This window comes from Rhincodon typus, chromosome 1, assembly GCF_021869965.1.
Source record: "Rhincodon typus isolate 14 chromosome 1, sRhiTyp1.1, whole genome shotgun sequence".
NCBI lineage: Eukaryota > Metazoa > Chordata > Chondrichthyes > Orectolobiformes > Rhincodontidae > Rhincodon > Rhincodon typus.
This window is the reverse complement of record NC_063332.1, coordinates 87,483,154-87,501,911: the sequence shown is the minus strand read 5'-3', so window position 1 is coordinate 87,501,911 and position 18,758 is coordinate 87,483,154. Positions and strand designations below refer to the sequence as shown.

General features: G+C 38.4%; 1 protein-coding gene across 3 annotated transcripts in view; it reads right to left on the bottom strand.

Annotated features, from left to right (window-relative positions):
* The window catches only part of arap2 (ArfGAP with RhoGAP domain, ankyrin repeat and PH domain 2), a 216,028-nt gene that overhangs the window by 139,326 nt on the left and 57,944 nt on the right, over nucleotides 1–18,758 (bottom strand). For all 3 annotated transcript variants that reach the window (XM_048599096.1, XM_048599090.1, XM_048599102.1), the window contains 4 exons: nucleotides 14,981–15,057; nucleotides 11,891–11,964; nucleotides 10,057–10,139; nucleotides 5,455–5,811 (listed from right to left, as the gene is read on the bottom strand). In XM_048599096.1, the coding sequence (XP_048455053.1) occupies nucleotides 5,455–5,811; nucleotides 10,057–10,139; nucleotides 11,891–11,964; nucleotides 14,981–15,057 (591 nt within the window). The remainder of the gene's footprint in view (nucleotides 1–5,454; nucleotides 5,812–10,056; nucleotides 10,140–11,890; nucleotides 11,965–14,980; nucleotides 15,058–18,758) is intronic.

Here is an 18,758-nt window from a genome sequence, read left to right as displayed (position 1 = left end):
AAACTGCATGACCTTGGTCTCACTTCCGCCCTCTGCAACTGGATTCTCAGCTTTCTGACCCACAGCTCGCAATCAGTGAGGATAGGTAACTGCACCTCCTCCACAATTGCAGCCTATGGGTCAGAAAGCTGATGCAATGAAAACAATCTGTCGCTCAACTTCAGCAAAACTAAAGAACTGATCATTGACTTTACAAAGAAGGGAGGAGAACACACCATTTACATCAACGGAACCGAGGTTGAGAAAGTGAAGAGCATCAAGTTCCTTGGAGTGATGATAACCAACGACCTGTCCTGAACTTCCCATGTAAATGCAACAGCCAAGAAGACACAACAACGCTTCTTCTTCCTTCAGGTGGCTCAGGAAATTTGGCATGTCCATAAGGGCCCTCACCAACTTTTACAGATGCACCATTGAAAGCATACTGTCCGGGTGCATAACGGCCTCGTATGGCAACTGCTCCACCCAGGACTGTAGGAAACTACAGAAGGTGGTGTGCACAGCCCAGACCATCATGGAAGCCAACCTTCCATCCATGGACTCTTATTTACACAGCTCATTGCTGCAGAAAGATGGCCAACACCATCAAAGACCCATCGCACCCTGGTAATGATCTCCTATAACCTCTTCGTCAGGCAGAAGATACAGAAGCCTGAACACACACACAAGCAGGTTCAGGAACAGCTTCTTTCCAGCCGTTAGGACTTTAGCATCAAATAATGTAATCTGCAGTGTAACCTGTATGTCTCTAAGTCTTTTTGATCAGTATATCCTTTGCTTGCTGTGATCTGCCTGTACTGCTCAAAAACAAAGCTTTTCACTGTATTTTTGATACACATTGCAATAAATCAATCAATCACATCATTTTATTTCAACTCATCATTTAGGTTCTCATTATCTTACTCTGCCTCCTTATAGGATGCATTGAGATGCAGGGTATTGTAACTGGTTGTTGACTCTGGTAATGACACTGGCTTTAAGCAAGCGGGAAAACATCTGGCTAGAACTTTCTTTTCTATGATTATAACTTCCTGTGGTTGCCTCAGAGGAGAGAATCTGTGGTGGGACAGAAATTGTACCCACACCAAGAATTGACCCCTTCCTCTCACCCCAGCCCAGGATCTTGGGAATGTGAGCATGATTTAAGCAGCGACCCACTCCATGCTGATTTACTAATGGCAGTTGATTACTCTGAAATGGTTTGCTGGTAGGGAGACTGTTTCTTGACACAACCGCAAATCCTAAAATCAGTAAGTTCAGGTTTTGGAATACCAATAGAGCACTTTGCACAGGTGTCCGAAGTCTTCTAAGCACTGGGGGATGAAATGTTGGGAACGTCAGTGCATTTTATCATCCTACTAGTCCCTTTATGTCTCTGCAATGTCTGTTCCACTGGAGTGACTAAGACAGCTATCTCCTGTCACAAATCCCACCCTCACCAGCATTATTATGGCTATGCAAGTACAGCCCTAACCTGCTCTGTTGGATTCCCTTCTAAATCTATTTTTTAAAATAGGCAATTTTCGTCATTTTATATGAGTGACTCAGTATATTTCCAAATCATTTCAATTAACATTTACATACATCTAAAGTGAGAGGAAGAATGAACAAAGACTAAGTGCAGCAAAATGGAGTAAGGAATAACTCACTCCCCATTCGGATAGCATTGACTCTGGCAGTCACCCCCACATCTTGTGTCAGTCCCAGGCTCCTGCTTCTGAATCATTTAGATATATATGAGAGTCAAGGGTTATGAGGTACAGATGAGAAATGAAGTTAACACAAAAACCATATCAGCTGTGTATTGAATGATGGACTCAAAGGACCAACAGCCTTTTCTCTGGCTCCCAAGCCCCATGTTCATGAGGTTTCTGCAATCAATTCCCACTCCAGGGCTTGAAGACAGAAATCAATGCTGACACTGAAATGCAGTGATGAGTGAGCATAAAACTGCAGAAAAGTACCACCTTTCGGAGGAGACATCTGTCTGCTTAGCAGTTGTAGAAGATCCTAAGATATAACTTTGAAGAAAAGGGAGTTAACCCACCCACCCCCATCCCTCAACCATATCATGGTCAATACTTACTCAAGTAACATAACAAAAATAGATTACCTTGTTGTTATTACATTTTTTTGGGTGTTTGTCAAGTACAAATTGGCAGCAGCATTTTCTACAGTCAATTGTGGCGAGATTTCAGAATGCACTTCAATGGCTGTAAAGCACCTTGTGGTCATGAAGTGTGCCGCAATAAATACTGCTATTCTTCCTTCACCATAGCTTCTTCTTCCCTGAATTTCAATTTTCCCACATTGACATTCCCCATTATTGTTCACAATACTCTCTACGTAAATTTTTCATTGCAGCTTGCTACAAATGACAGCACTCCTTTTCTAGAGCAAAGTGCTGGATTCCCACCAGCTGTGATTACGAAATGGCAGTGGAAGCAGGAGTGGAGAACAGCATATTTAAAATGGATAATCTATTAGTTGTGTCTAAGAATACATATGAAAATTAGACAAAAGTGCAATTTGAACCCTCCCCCTAATGACAGCTCTTCTTAAGATAATGTTTGACCTCAATGCCTTATCTTTCACAGGATATGATGTTGCTCATTTCTCCCTCACTAACTGGCAGCTGAACAGTGTTATTTAAATAATTTTATTGCAAATATCTATATTTTCACAGCCTTCAGTAACAGGTTTTTCAGTGTCTAACTACTGTACCAATCTTAATCACAAAGCAGCTGAGCATACAATTGGAAAATTATGGGCTTGTCAAACAAATTATATGGAATATATAGGCCAGAAGCCAGCCAGTTATGCCAGCTTATACTCCTTATATGATTACGACTGCGTGGCCAAATTCAGCTCTAACTCCATTTACAAACTTGCTGATCACACCACCGTAGTGGATCGGATCTCAAACAATGACGAGACAGAGTACACGAAAGAGATAAACAGCTGAGTGGCATGGTGTGAAGACAATAATTTCTCCCTCAATGTCAGCAAAATAAAGGTGTTGGTCATCAACTTCAGGAAGCAGAGTGGATGACATGCCCCTGTGTGTATCAATAGTGCTAAGGTGAAGATGGTTGAGAGGAGTAAATATCACCAATCTGTCATGGTCCATCCACGTCGATGCTACAGTCAAGAAAGCATACCAATGCCTTTACTTCCTCAGAAGGGTAAAGAAATTCAGCATGTCCACAATGACGTTTACCAATTTTCATAGGTGCACCATAGAAAGCATCCTATCCGGATGCATCACAGCTTGATATGGCCATTGCTCTGCCAAAGGCTGCAAGTAATTACAGAATTGTGAATGGAGCGCAATCCATCACAAAAACCATTCCTCCTTCCTTTAGTTCTGTCTATACTTCCTGCTGTCTCAGGAAAACAGGCAACATAGTCAATGACCCCTCCCACCCCGATTATACTTTCTTCCGTAAGGCAGAAGATACAAAAGGTTGAAAACTCATACCAAAAGATTCAAGAACAGCATCTTCCCCACTGTTATCAGACTTATGAACGAACCTCCCATATATTAGTGTTGATTGTTCTCTGCACTTTCTTTGTGGCTGTAATATGATATTCTGCATTCTATTCTATTACGCTGATGTACTTATGCAAGGTATGTTTGGCTGGATAGCACGCAAAACAATACTTTTCACTATATCTTGGTACATGTGACAATAATAAATCAAATCAAAACAAATCAAAATCAGTCTGGGAATTTTCACTCTTAAAATTTTTGTACTTTCGTTTATTTTCCATACTGGATTATTTGATGGCTGCTTTATATCCTTGTCCTCACAAGTGGGAAGACACACATTGTATAAAATTTAAATGTCCAGGACCATGATGAGGTTACCTACAGTGAATAAATGAGACAGCCAGCTTGTGCTTGGTTTTCCGATAGTCTTTGGCTTAGAGATACAGTACTATATTTTTTAATTCTCATTACTTTTTCCAGTTCCTCTATACCAATTGTATTAGGGACAAGATGGATACAAATGTCCAATTGTGCTATACTTAACGGTCATTGCAAGTGTAACATAAATTCTCTTTTTTTTAAATTCTCTTTTTCTCTACAATTAAACTGTGGTGCTTGGTTTGTTCTTTTATTATCCTAAAAACAATTACTGGTTTAAAGTTTTTGAGAAGATTTGTAGCTTGGGTTGTGGATGAGGTTGTAGACATCCTCACCGAGCCGGCGGGTTTGTCGCAAACATTTCATCACCCTGCTAGGTGACATCATCAGTGTGCTTCCGGTGAAGCGTCGGCGTTCTGTCCTGCCTGTTATTTAAGTGCCTTGGTTTGCTGGGGTAGTAGGTATTACTTCTGGTTCTGTTTTTCGGTGGTTTATTGATAGAGTTCCAGTTGGAATACCAGGCCTCCAGGAATTCCCTGGTGCGTCTCTGTTTGGCTTGTGCGATTATGGATGTGTTGTTCCAGTCGAATTCATGTCCCTCGTTGCCCGTGTGTAGTGAGACCAGTGAGAATTGTTCTCAGATACATGAACACCAGCTAGCCACCAAGAGACACGACCAATTCTCACTTGGTCGTGTCTCTTGGTGGCTAACTGGTGTTCATGTATCTAAGACCAATTCTCACTTGGGTCAGTACACATGGACAACGAGGGACATGAATTCGACTGGGACAACACATCCATAATCGCACAAGCCAAACAGAGACGCGCCAGGGAATTCCTGGAGGCCTGGTATTCCAACTGGAACTCCATCAACAAACACATTGAATTAGACCCTGTGTACAAACCACTGAGAAACAAAACCAGAAGCAACACCTACCACCCAGCAAACCAAGGCATATAAATAACAAGTGGGACAGAACACTGCTTCACCGGAGGCGCACTGACGATATTGCCTAGCAGGGTGACAAAACGTTTGCAACAAACCCACCGGTTCGGCGAGCAAGTCTACAATCTCAGTAATTACCGGTTTTCGTGATTTACAAATTTGTACTCCCAAATACTTTAGTTCTCTGTTCTATTTAGATTCTTAATTTCCAAATAACCTGTAACCTCCTTATACTTCCTATCAAGATGTAATATCTTACAGTTATTTAAAATTAATTTTCAAATTATACATCCATTCTGTAAAGTTAATAGTATTGCGTTATCATTTTCTGCACTTTCCCAAGTACTGACCATCTACTCTTCTCTAATTTGATGTCATCAGCAAATTTAGAAACTGTCTTTTGATACTAAAACCTAAACTGTAGCATAACCAACTTTTTATTAAGAAGTATTAAATACAATTTCTCATTATTGAGAAGTGCACAGAAGCATGACAAATTAGCGACCATCAAAACTGAATGTTTGGTATTAATGCTGAAACAATTTGTTCCCTTCCGAAGTAAAATGGGAAGGAATACAAATTGATCAATTAACTTTTAAAACCAAAAAGTATGTAGATGAATCTTGGATGTGCCTACCCTTGCGGTGAGAGTTTATCCAGCCAACCTTCCTTTGTCTTCTTTGCCGCACCATAGAAGCAAGCATATGGTGATATCGAATCATGCTGATTATCTCCTGAGTCATAGATAGGTTCTTCTGTGACATCAGACAGAAGTGAGCAATCCTCTGTATATAAAAAACTCTGCTTAGACGGTGCTTGAAGTTTGCAATAGTCTTTGGACACTGCCTGAACCGTTGACCTCTGCTTGCAAATACTGTTGCTGACTGTAGAATATTCCATTTCTGGCTCTTCGTCTGCTGTATGATGATTTTTGTGTGATAATATCTGCTCAAACTTGTTGTTATTGTTGCACAATTTTGCACCATGGTGGATCCTGTAAATTAGTTAAAACGGTGTTATTTACATCTCAAATGAGAATGACGACATTTATATCATTATCCTTTTATAAAGTAATCTACTACTTTTCCATTAAGAAGCAAAACAATATGCAGGCTCAGCACTCTTGCCTCTGAATCAAAAGGTTTTGGCCTCTGATGCCCCTGCTGCATTTTAGTACAACAATCTCTGTTAAACTCTCTGTGCATTACCGTGGAGTGCTGCACTGTCAGAGGTGCCATCTTCTATTAAGCTATAAACTCCCCATCTTCCCTTTCAGATAAATGTCCCATTGTACATGCAAGTAAAAAAAAGTGCAGGAATTGGTCAATATTTAATCTTCAGTCAACATCATAAAAATAGATGATCTTGGCATAATCACATGCTTTTTTTTGTGCAAGCTTGCTGTGTGCAGATTAGCTGCCACCATTCATATATTTCAAAACGACTGCACTTAAAAATTATTTCACTGGCTGTAAAACACATCGGGACATCCAACTGTGTAGAAATACTGCATAAATGCGAGTCTGTCTTTACATCTGGAGTTTAGACAAGCAATCCACAACTGAAACAATATTCTCAGACATTAACTAAGCCATTGTGTACTTCCAGTAATTTGTACTTCATTTCAAACTATTTTTATCCAACATTACTACGAGGCAAAGGACTACTTTACTCACTGTTTTATTTCCTCATTCTATACTTTTCTCTCATCAGGAACAGTATCCATTTAATACTGGACTCAACCCATTTTTGTTAAAGACATTTCTGAAATAAATGTAGCCAAATATATCTCTGAACTAGCATTTAAAGTTGTTTTTGGACAGTATCTACATGCATAAAACAAAATGGCTTCTAAAATCAAGAAGTTATACGTAGAAATGGATGACGTGATTGGAGACAAATTTACTTGCCTACATGCTTCATTCCAATCCAAGCAAATTGTCTAACAGGATTTCAAAGACTTGATTCCAAGCAGCAATAAAATCATTTACATTGAAATTAAAAGACAGAAGGAGGTCTTTCTAAATAACCAAGGGATTAGCCTTTCTACTGTTTGCAAACAAAAGATCTAGCCACGAAAGCCTGCCAAGCTCCTTTATCTACCATTTCTTCAACTGCCTGCCCAATGTGTCATTGAAAAGTAAACATGAGTTTCAGTTTCACTCAGTAAGTCTATTACTATCTTACAATGCCTCACAACCCTTTATGTAATAAAAACTTCTAAATTTCATCCATTTGGTATTTTAAAAAGTCCCTCATCTTGAACATCTCAATCAATGATTGAATACTGAGTGAATAAGAACTTTCAGTACAGATTCCTATAAGACATTGCTACTGGCATCCAGCCTCTTTGACATCCCCTATTTGCCATCTATAATAATGACCTAGAGGAAGGCCTTCAATGTATAGTTTATTGACAAGAAAATCAAAGGTATAGGGTATAGACAGGAATGTGGAGTTGAATTAGATCAGTGTGATCTTATCGAATGGTGAAGCAGCTTTGAAGGGCTGAATCACCTACTCAAGCTCCTAATTTGTTTGTGTATGAATAGGATGTGGGCAAACTTCAACTTAGGCTAATTGGAAAGAATAGTATGTTATTGTACTGCACATTCTGTGAACACACATTGACAAGAAGGACTAAAATTGAATCAGTGCATGATCTTACACCCACATAGTACAGTGAGCACGCAACACATCAAAAATAGCACTTATACAAAAGGCTCTCAGCAACCAAGATTCCTGTCTCTACCACCAAATGAAGTTTCATTTTACAAAAGATTTGCATACTATAGGTTATGGTTTGTATTCAGGAAAAATGGGCCGTCTGAATTCCATTTTAACAGGTTCATTCACCAAGATGAAGCAATCATAACAGAAACACAGTAGGTCTGGCAGGATCTGTGGAAAGAGAAACAAATAAACTTCTGAAGAGTCATATTCAAGTGTTAACTCCATTTTTCACTCCACAGATACTGCCAGACCTGCTGACCCGAAACGTCAGCCTTCCTGCTCATATGCTGCTGCTTGGCCTGCTGTGTTCATCCAGCTCTACACCTTGTTATCTCAGATTTTCCAGCATCTGCAGTTCCTACTATCTCTGCTGAGTTTCTCTCCTCTTTGTTTTGTTTTAGAAAGCTAGCATCTGCAGTATGTTCTTTAATTTTATTTAACATACAATTTTTCTGGAAAGACAGACCAGAGGTACTTAATTTAAGAAGATACACTCTGCTGGGCAATTTTACAGGATAAACAAATAAACCATTCAAAGGTAAAACTTTAAAACTGCTTTCAAATAGCTTTGTACTAAAAACAAGATAAAAACAAGGCCAAAGTCCACTTAACACTTCCACGGATAGGAGGATATTTTTAAAATGCTAAAATTTGTCTAGTAACAGTGGGTTCAATGCCATTTCTATTATACAAGAACTGTATTATTATTCATCTTACGTTGATTGTACTCATTCTGTTGATGTCACACAGTCTGTGGGTGGTAACTGGGAGATTTATTCCAGCTATCAAAAGATGATGTATGTATACCAGTTCCCTAAGGTTCTGGAATTATGCCTGATGATCAGTTACACTCATTGCTATCAGGCACCAAACCTTCTTGATAAGAACAGGAGATACTCTACAGCAGTGTATCCACTATGATGCAAATCACTCGATAGGCTAGAGAAAGACAGCGGCAGCTTCTCTCAAACAACCTTTACCCAGTACCATGCGCTGCTAAAGATGGCTAATACCACATTATGCTAGCAGTGGCCAACAAGAAAATACCGCAATTTCCCACAAATTTATGGGAGGCAGAGGCGGAGGTGGTGGAGGACACCAAAGGGGCAAGTAATTTTTAGGGGACATGGTGTTCGAGTTATTGGTCCGTTTTCCTTTTCGAATCCAAAATTTTAATATTAAGAATTCTGAAAATTCCATTAGATGCCTCACAGCACCAAGGAACTGACAATGTCACCTCTCCTCTGGGCACAGGAAGGCACCCAGAGAAACTAAAGGCAATCATGCAAGTGTCACAAAAGCTTATTGTTTTACCTACCCTACCAAAACATAGCAAACAGCTAACACTGGACCTGGAAGTGGCAAGGTGCTTGTCAGAGAAATTCTCAGCTCACCAACACCGTTTTGCAACAGTTCAAGTTCAAGACACTCCAGGACATTAGGGAAATATTGAAAATTAATTTTGAGTGAAAAAAAGTAAACAACTGAGTTCCTTTCCAAACGTGTAATGCAACCAAATCTATTTGTTTACATTTCTACATTGGAACAACCTATCTTAAATAAACTAGGAGTGGAATAAGGGAGGAAAACTAGTCTTAAACACACAATAAAGTACTAAGTAAAAGTATATTTGAAATCAGTTTGTAAAATAGCTTCTACTCCAATGTACATTTTATTATTTGAACACAGATCACTGAGGCAAGGAGCAGATACTTAATCCTCCCGAATGGCAGGAACATGTCTGGTTACAGTCAGGAAATTCCTTATAATTCCTGATGAACAGTCTCTAGTGTTAATAGCTTCCTGGTTTACATCACAGTGGATAATTGCTATTACAACCTCATTATACCTTCATCTCTTACCGTCCTGGAGTATTTTACATGTACAGCTCTTCCTGGCAAGTTCACCCAATTAGTTCCTTAATTAAATGGTGTTTTACTCAGGTAACTGCAAAATTAACAAAAACTAAGGAAAGGAAAAAAATTGCACAATATCTGAATGCAGAGTCTTTGGTAGAGCCAAAAATACCTCGATACCCAAAAGAAATTGTACAAGTTAAATATAATCTGATCTTCCATCCTTGAAGATGTAACTAACCAGACATACGGTTCCCATATTTTCTACTTCTTTCAAATAAATCTTTCAGATGTGAATGGATTGTTTAATATCTTGTTGACATTATAGAGTCACATTCAATGAAAATGTTATCGCTGTATAATTTAACAGATTGTGCGTTGAATTTGCTCAGTCTGTATTAGATGAATATTGAGACCAAATAACTGTACATATATGCAAAATTTACTGTCACTTATTAACAGCCACGAACCAAACTTTGAATATTTCTCAAAATTGAGAAGATCAAAAGCGTTAACATTTAATTGCAAACATAGGTGGATAAATATAGGGAAAGAACATTATAATATAAAAAGTTATTTGTGGCAGATTATTTAAATTTTTAAACATTCCTTATAATAGAATAAGTTCAAATAGTATGAATTGTTAATACCTTAATTCATTGTTTGTCTCTTGGTCGCTATTCTCTCTTGTTGATGTTTCGACACCATGTTGAAGATGGCTGTTTAAAATCTCCTGATAAAGAATTTTTAAAAAAAAATCCAATGACAGATGTTACATATTTTAACAATTGAAAGAATATAACATGAATTTTAAATTAATAAATGGTAAATATTTGTAGAAACAGTTAATTAGTCAAACATCTATGGCAGTGTATTTCTCGACTAAATGTTTTGGCTTTTTCTGCCTCAATTTCAGGGCCCCTTCTGCTCCCATCCATTCAATCCACATAAATTACAGATCATCAGTTCTATTTTCTTTATAAGTCTGCGACATCATCACAACAAACCTTAGATACAAGCTGGTAATTATAAAAGTAGGTCTTGAATGGAGGGTGATAACAGTTCATGCATTTAACCCGAACAAATCTATGATGTGAGGAAACATACTATATTTCTTATTTTGTATAATTCCAAAATTGTATAATTGCTAAAAGACAAGTTGAACTGACTGAACTAAATGTGTTAAATTCTAACTCCTGTTCTGTGTATTTTCTTGCGATGAAATAAACCGCACAATGAGTTGTATCTGGCCTTGTCTTGATCAGCCTTCAAAACCATTTCAGAGGCACACGAGGCACAGAAAAGTGTAGGAATATCCAGTTCAGATCACATAGTATTGTTGCAACCCAGTCACACAACAACATAGTTAGACATTGGACAATATAAATACATTCCAACAGAAGGTGCTACACTATTAAAAGACATTTGGATAAGTACATGATTAGGAAAGTTTGGAGGGATATGGGCCAGGGGCAGGCAGGTAGGGCTAGTGTAATTTGAGATTATATTCACCATAGACCAGTTGGACCTAAGGGTCTCTGTCTGTGCTGTATGACTCTATGACTACTTACTGGAGGGACTAGCACCTCTGTACCCAAATAAATTTTTTAAGGCAGATCTACTACTTTCATGATCAAGAAGTCATCAATTCTACGACACATATTGAACAATATATTGTTACTGCAACAGAATACCATAACTAAGTGCTTGCCAACTTGTGATGGTAATTCCATTATTCATTTGTCTGTCCTCTTGGTTTGGCAGCGCTAAGAATGGTTTACAACATTCCATGCAAATACCATGTAGCTCACCCAATAGTTCTATTCATGTGTCTACTGAGGTCTATTGGATGGATACTGCAGATTATCATCTTTAAACTAAATGGCCAAAACAATGTTAGCAAACTTATTGACTGCAGTGACTCTGGTCCCTGATGTAACACCTAGCAAATAAATGTTAATGCAGGCTTTGTTTATAATATTTTGACAATAAAATCAGCTAGTAAAATAGCTTCCACTCCCATGTACATTGTACTGTTTGAACAGAGATCACTGGGGCAAGGAGCAGACATTTAATCCTGCTTACTTCTAGGAACATGCCTGGTTCGTCAGGGAATTCCTGACCATTCCTGACAATTGAATTTTGACAAATTCAGGATTCCACCAAATGAAAAAAAAACCTAGTCAACAAAGTCTCTGGATAGTTTAAATTAGGCTGTTGTATTCAAAGGATCAAGGTTTAGTAAGCAATTCCCTAATAACTTGTGTAACAAAGATACCAACAGCGTATTCTCCTGGGGTTGAGTTACATTTGAAGTCCAATCATACCAATAATCTAATGAAAAACATATCAATATTGTAAAGTTTAACAGCCTCCCCACATAGAATACTCTGTCATTCAGGAACTTTAACAAGATGACACACATATAAGTCATTCAGTTAGTCATATTTTAAATATGTTTTTGTTTTGTCAATTTAAACTCACCTGATCATCTTCAGGACTATGGTACAGGTACATTTCCCCATATGGGGTGATAGGGGGTGGCTTATTTTCATCTACTGTTTGGAAGAGGGAAGAATGAAATGTTTCAAATTAATTGACCCTTGATGCTTAGTAATATGTTGAGTAATAACCTCTACGTTAACAAATCAATACTAATTATTGCAGTTACGATTTGAAAATAATGATAATCCTGGTAAAACTAATATGGACAGAGAAGTTAGCATGTAGAGAATAAAGAGGAAACAATGAAGTGTGAACATAATTTTAAACCTGTGAACAAAATTCAACAAGTTTAAGCAATTCACCTCGACTCTGTATATTAACACGTCAACTGTATAATTGCATCTGTAAAACATATTAAGATACCGAAGTTGGAGATTTGTTTGAAAGCGGCTCAGACGTTAAATAGAACCAGTTTCACAGTCATACTGCCATGACAACCAAAAATCTGCCCTTAAAACATTTTGGCATCGACAAGCAGCAGAAATGGCAATTCATTAATCAAGTGTTGAAAAACACATTGGTAATTGTCAAGAGATGCAGAGAAATTGCAGTCTCAGCTACATCGTCTGCATCCTAAATAAGCTAAAAAGCACCACGAATGTGATGAAAACAGACATCAGGGAAAGGGATTTATACTGGAAATTAATACACAAAAGATAAATTGAAAATTACTCTACAGATGTAAAACTGATGGTCCAAAAACCTAATTGGTGTAGGAGACACCATGTAAACAGGGCACGCAGTTCAAGAATATGAATTCTGAAGTTTAAATGTTATGCACAGATATTCAGTATTATCTTTTCTTGATCAGTTAATACACAACAGTACAGATACAGGGTCTCAAGAGAATCAGTAATAGAGAATAAATTAGCCAAGATTTTCTCCACAGTATGCTCTCTCTTCCTTTCTTTGCTGATTCATAGTCAGGTATGGTTTCACTGAGTGCCCTTCTGTCTCCAGCATCTCAACTGGTTCACAAGAGACAAAATAATAGGTATTAATTGGTCTATCATATTAATATCACAGCCAGGATAAATTCTGCCTTCAAAAGACCTAAACAAGCCTGCAGAGAACTGCTGAATAATACTCAAAATGGAAACACTGGCATTCCCTAGATCTGCGAATTGAGGTTACCCTCCTATCACCCTTCACATTTCATTGTCTATTTTAATTAGTGTTGGCTACTAGATTCAAAATGACATAATTAAGAAAATAAAAGTAAGTATGACTATGACTCTACGAAAGAAAATACAGCAGTGGATGCTAGGTGCACAGATCAGATGGATAGACAGACCAAATTTCAAGAAAAGTTGTGAGCAAGTGGAAAGAGTAACCTGAGAATAATACATGCTATTCCCCACCAGTAAAATGGCCAAGATTCTTCTCTGTGCCCAGAAGATGCAAAATTGCACGCAAGATGAAAAATCTTTCACAACATGTCACTCTTTTCAGCAATATTTTAGTTCTGGCTTATCCTGCGATTATCTGAATGTTAGGCAAGTTTGAGACAAAGATGTTCGTCAGGGAACATGGTGGTTTACATTTTAACACACCACCGTGTTCCCTGGCCAACATCTCTGTCTCATGCCTGATGCAGTGCTCCAGCAAAGCTCAGCACAAGCTGGAATAACACAGCGCCTCATTTTCCGCTTGGGGACCCTGCAGTTTTCTGGACTTAATATCGAGTTCAATAATTTTAGGGCTGAGCACTTCTTCCCATGTCCTTATTCCAAACTCTACACACCAGGCCTTGTCAGCACATGGGCTGCTACCACAAACAATTCATTGTCAGCTCCTAATGGTCCCATTAGCCGCTATTGATTCTCCCAGGATGACCTTTCCAATTCCTTTGTCTGTCCAACTATTAATCTCTCTCTCTGGGCTCCATCTCCACATATCATTTACTCCACGATCCCCAGACTGCCCAGTAGTCCAATTGAGGCTGAACTAGTGTTTCCTACAAGTTTAACTTAACCGCCTTGCTCCTGTACTTTATGCCCCCGTAAATGAAGCCTAGCATACAGTGTGTTTTATTAACCATGCCTTTCAACCTGCCCTGCCACTTTTGGTGACATACAGACATCTACACCCAGGTCTCTCTGCTTCTGTACGCTGTTTAGAATTATACGCTGTGTATTATATTGTCTCTCACTGTTCTTCTTCCCAAAATGAGTCACCTCACATATCTCTGTATTGAATTTCATCTGCCACTTGCCCACCCAATCCACCAACTTCTCTGTGCTCTTTTGAAGTTTCCACTGTTTCTCACTGGTATGGTGTGCCAATTATAGCAACTATCGTACTGTCCAAGAACGCCAGCTATTTCAGACATCACAATGGTTCAAATATTAAGTAGACCTGTTAGAAACTTCAAGCTTAAATCATTCAAAACAGAAATCTACAGCTGGTGTTCCACTGATTAAATGAAGGCCATTGGAAAGGTAGGAACTGATGTCTTTAAAATATTGAATCACTACTAACAGTGAAGCATTCACCACATCTAAATACAGGTCTGCTGAGACTGAACTCACTATAGACTGCAACCTTGAGAAGTGAAAATAATGTGAAAAATAGATTGTTGAAGGGAATATAATATATAATAGAGTATACCGTACACTAATTTTACCGCCTTCAAAACACCAAGGCATGTGTTGAGACAAAGGTCCACCAAGCTAGGTTTTACTGTGCTATCATCATCAACTATAAATTCAGCCATTAGATTGCATGAAATCAGCCATCTCCAAATCACAATTTTAAACCTGCATCATTGTCTTTTTAATAGATTTCAACAAAAGCCAAGGATTACAACACACTTAGATTAAACTGATTTATAAAAACCAGCATGAGTAAAAACATCATAAATTCAGTCTTAGATTGGCTGTTCCTGAGGATAGAGCGATGTGATTTTACCACTAACACTTTATTTTAAAAGCATAGAAAATAGGAGCAGAAGTAGGCCATTCTCCCCATCAAACCAGCTCCAGCATTCAACATGTCTGACGCTAATTGGTTCTGCAGTTCAAGCTTCTATTTTGCTAGAAGTTGAAACGTTACTTAAAACGTACATACCAGCCAATGGTAGATTTTGTGGAACATCACAAGTGGAGATATGTGAAAGGTTGAGGTTTCTTCTTTTCAGTAAGGAACTGTGGTTAAAAGCATGTGAAAATATAAAACTAATGTTTTAAAATTGCACTTAATTGTTGAAAGTATTGATTAAATCTCTACACAAACAAATTTACCATTAGTGTACAAGTTCGGACTATTGCAATTATAACCACTTCTTTAAAAAAAATACTGAAAACATTCAAATTCACAAAGGACATAATTCACATACGAGTAAGTTTCTGTAAATAAATCATTAAACGGCTATTGGTTATTTCACTTGGTTTCTGTAAACCACAACTGCTTGTTGTGGATTGTGCATTTAATCATACATATCGGTACTGGTCTTAAATAATTTTTATCTAAAGTGCACCTTGCAAATCCCCAAAATGCATCACACTCAATTACATTTGAACCACAGTCATCGGCAGGAAACAGAGCAATAAGTGGCACTATATAAGGTCTCAAACAGGAACTATGCAATATTTCATCTGAAAAAAAATGCCTTCAATATCAGAGGACTCCTTCAGTGACATACTGAAGGCCAGATATTGGGGCAAATGTTGTAAGAAGATTAAGGCTAAAGCCACCAGTACCTTACTGTTATAATGGTAAATCAGACAGCATTCGTGTATATGCAGTCATTGGGAAACTGCTAGTCGAGATTCTCCACAGGAGGTATTGTTTCAGCCCTAAGTAACATAAATGCAACAATGTGTACTGTGGGTACTTTCTGACTAAGTCCACATTTCAGATGCCAGAAGCAATTCAGACTGGTGCATGTAGGTGTAGGCGAATTTTAAATGAAACAGTAAATCAAAATTGCTGACAAAGAGCCTGTCTTCGATTCTCTCCCCGTGGCTTCAGTAAAGACCCCATGTGACACAGTCAATTCAATTAAAATTCAGGCTATGAATTCAGTCTAGGGGAAGAGCTTTTATTCTGGTTGAAAGAAGAACTTTGCTGTAACCCGCCACAGAAACTACCATTCCCTTTTAGAGAGCTACCCGCTGTTTCAAACCCCAGCCTCAAGAACATCGACATTATAAAGCTGGTGAAATGTACATAGACAGCCATCAGGAAGGTGGGCTGTGGGTCATCATTCCTCCTTAGAATGGTCACAAAATCTGGGCCTATATGCTCGAGAAGAGTACAAATGGAATCAACAACTATCTTATTCTGAAGTTACGTGACTGAGTCAAGCAAAAAGATATTAAAAACACTACTATTTTAAATTTTAGTTTATCATATCATCCATGAGGTATAAAAATTGCACAACAAGTAGTCTAGATTGTCTGCTCACGTTTAGATATCTTGTGTCTTGGAAAGGTCAAATATCCCTGCACACTTCGTTAAGAGGCAAAAATACCCTTGATGATCTCATAGCTATTGGTTTTGCACAATAGTCAAACTAACAGGCTACGTGCTACAAGATGAATGGGAATTCCTCTATTTGGTAAAGCATGCTATCACCTTCCATAATATTAAATATTGGTCAAAGTAGATGCAAAGAAAACCAGTCACCAATTTATGCAACATCAGAAGGTACTGATTGGTTGGACCATTAGTGAATTGGAGAAATAGCCAGAACAGATAACTGTCAACCTTCGTGTTCAGACCAGGCCTGTAGATCTGATTGGTCAGGGCATTGACAGGAGAATGCAGAGACCGGTAGTCTCCTAGACTCCTCCTTTTCCAATGAAAAACGTGCAATGTATGAAAAGAAAATTGCCTTGGTCTCCATAAAACAGGGTGCCGTGACAGAATATATATGCTGATGCAGGTATGATGAATCAAATGGCCTCTTTCTACATCCTGACAATTCTGTCTATTATAGCTTCTAGCATGCACAAAAACATCACACTGGGAGCTCGACTAATGATCTTTAATTGGTTCCTGATGCACTTTCAATATTCACAACAGAATTCAATGAGTTGAAAAAAAAATCTATGACAGAGAACATCATTGGTAAATGACATAAATCACTCGATGTGAATAAAACTTTAAAATGTAGAAGCATAAAATAAAAATTTTAGAACAGATCAAAAAGAAAAATTCACCTGCATTTGTTTCTTCAGTTTCACCAGGGAGTACCACACAGATTTCCCATTTACAGGACAAGAGGTTTTCTCCTGTGTCATATGGGTGATGGGGAAAGTCAGGACCGTTGCTGCAATGTTCTTCTGTTCAAAATTTTTGCACATTGCATCGAGGCGCACGCGCACATGAAAAAAGTTTGTACACAATATATTCGGTGCCTGGTACTTGTGAAAACCTAGACTACCAAGTAATCAACACATTCTTAGGAATGTTTGGGCAAATGTACAACAGACAGAGAAAAAAAAAAAATCAGCTCCAGGGCTGCAAGCCAATTTAAGCAACAAGCCCAATCAAAGATTTCAACAGGGAATTTGGATTCTGTGGCACATTTCCAAGCTAATGGAATGTTCCTCTTTTATCTCAAGGGAACTGAATTACAAATAGGAGTACATTAATGATTCAGTTGCACAGATCCTTGAGCAACGCCACCGGGAGAATTGTGTTCAGCTTTCGGCACATACCACAGGAAGGATATTTGGGTTTGGAAGGATTAAACACAGGTTATGATTCAGGTGAATTTAATGTTTCTCCAGCAATTTTTGTTTTTGCCTGAGGTTTGAAGGGTTGAAATTAAGATAATCGGGTGCTTAAAAGTGGCTTCAATATCATGTTGTAAGTACTAATCTGATTGAGGTCTGAAGGATTGAGGTCCTTCAGAAAGTATTCACTAGAGAAGAAGAAAACACAATTTCCTCTGATGAGGAAAGCCCAGTTCGAAAGGGTATCAGCCCACAATTAGGGCTAGTCGTTTTGTCACCCAGCACTTGTTCAAGACAAAAGATGTCTCTCCATTAGCTGCTAGTGTTCTCTTTTCATCCTCCCATTGTCTTCAGGGAATTTCTCCTCTCAATTTCACCTTCTCCCAAAGTAGCATGAATGTTGGAACAATTGAGCTTTTATGCCAGGCAACAATGGATTATTTTTTGGTGAGGATTCCAAGAGAGATAGAGTGAAGGCAAGCAAATGGTCCTGAAGTACAGATCAACCGGGATCTTATTGAGAGGAGGAGATTATACAAAGGGCTGAATGGTCCACATCAGTTCCTCTAAACCTATACTCCTATTCATACATATTTATGAACAGAGTGTAGCATTGACAATTTTCATATGGTGTAGGAACAGCACTAATTTAGAAAGTAGCCCTTTGGGATCATAATATTATCATCTTTGACCAGGAATTGAAGGAAGTGCTGCATTAGGATAGAAAAAAAAAGAGATTGCAAGCCAATATCCAGTCCGAAACCCATTGCAAGTTGGCCATCTAACCTGCTGTGAGCCTCACAGTGAGTGTCTAAAATCCACTACCACAGTGCAGGCAGCTACCACCAGCAGAAACAGAGAAGTCAAACTCCTTCTGGTTACAACAGCAACAGCAGGATTCTATTTGAGTGCAAATAGGTATCTAGATACAAGAAACAGCACTGGAACAGACAGGACAGCTAGAACAACTAAACAGTACACAAGAAGCAGAAAAATGGGAATAGTCATGCTCCACCCTTGTCCAGTTGATACGAAAATTTCAGATAAAAGCTGGCATGTTAACTTAGCCAACTAACTACATCCCCCAGATAACAAGGTGTAGAGCTGGATGAACACAGCACGCCAAGCAGCATCAGAGGAGCAGGAAGGCTGACGTTTCGGGC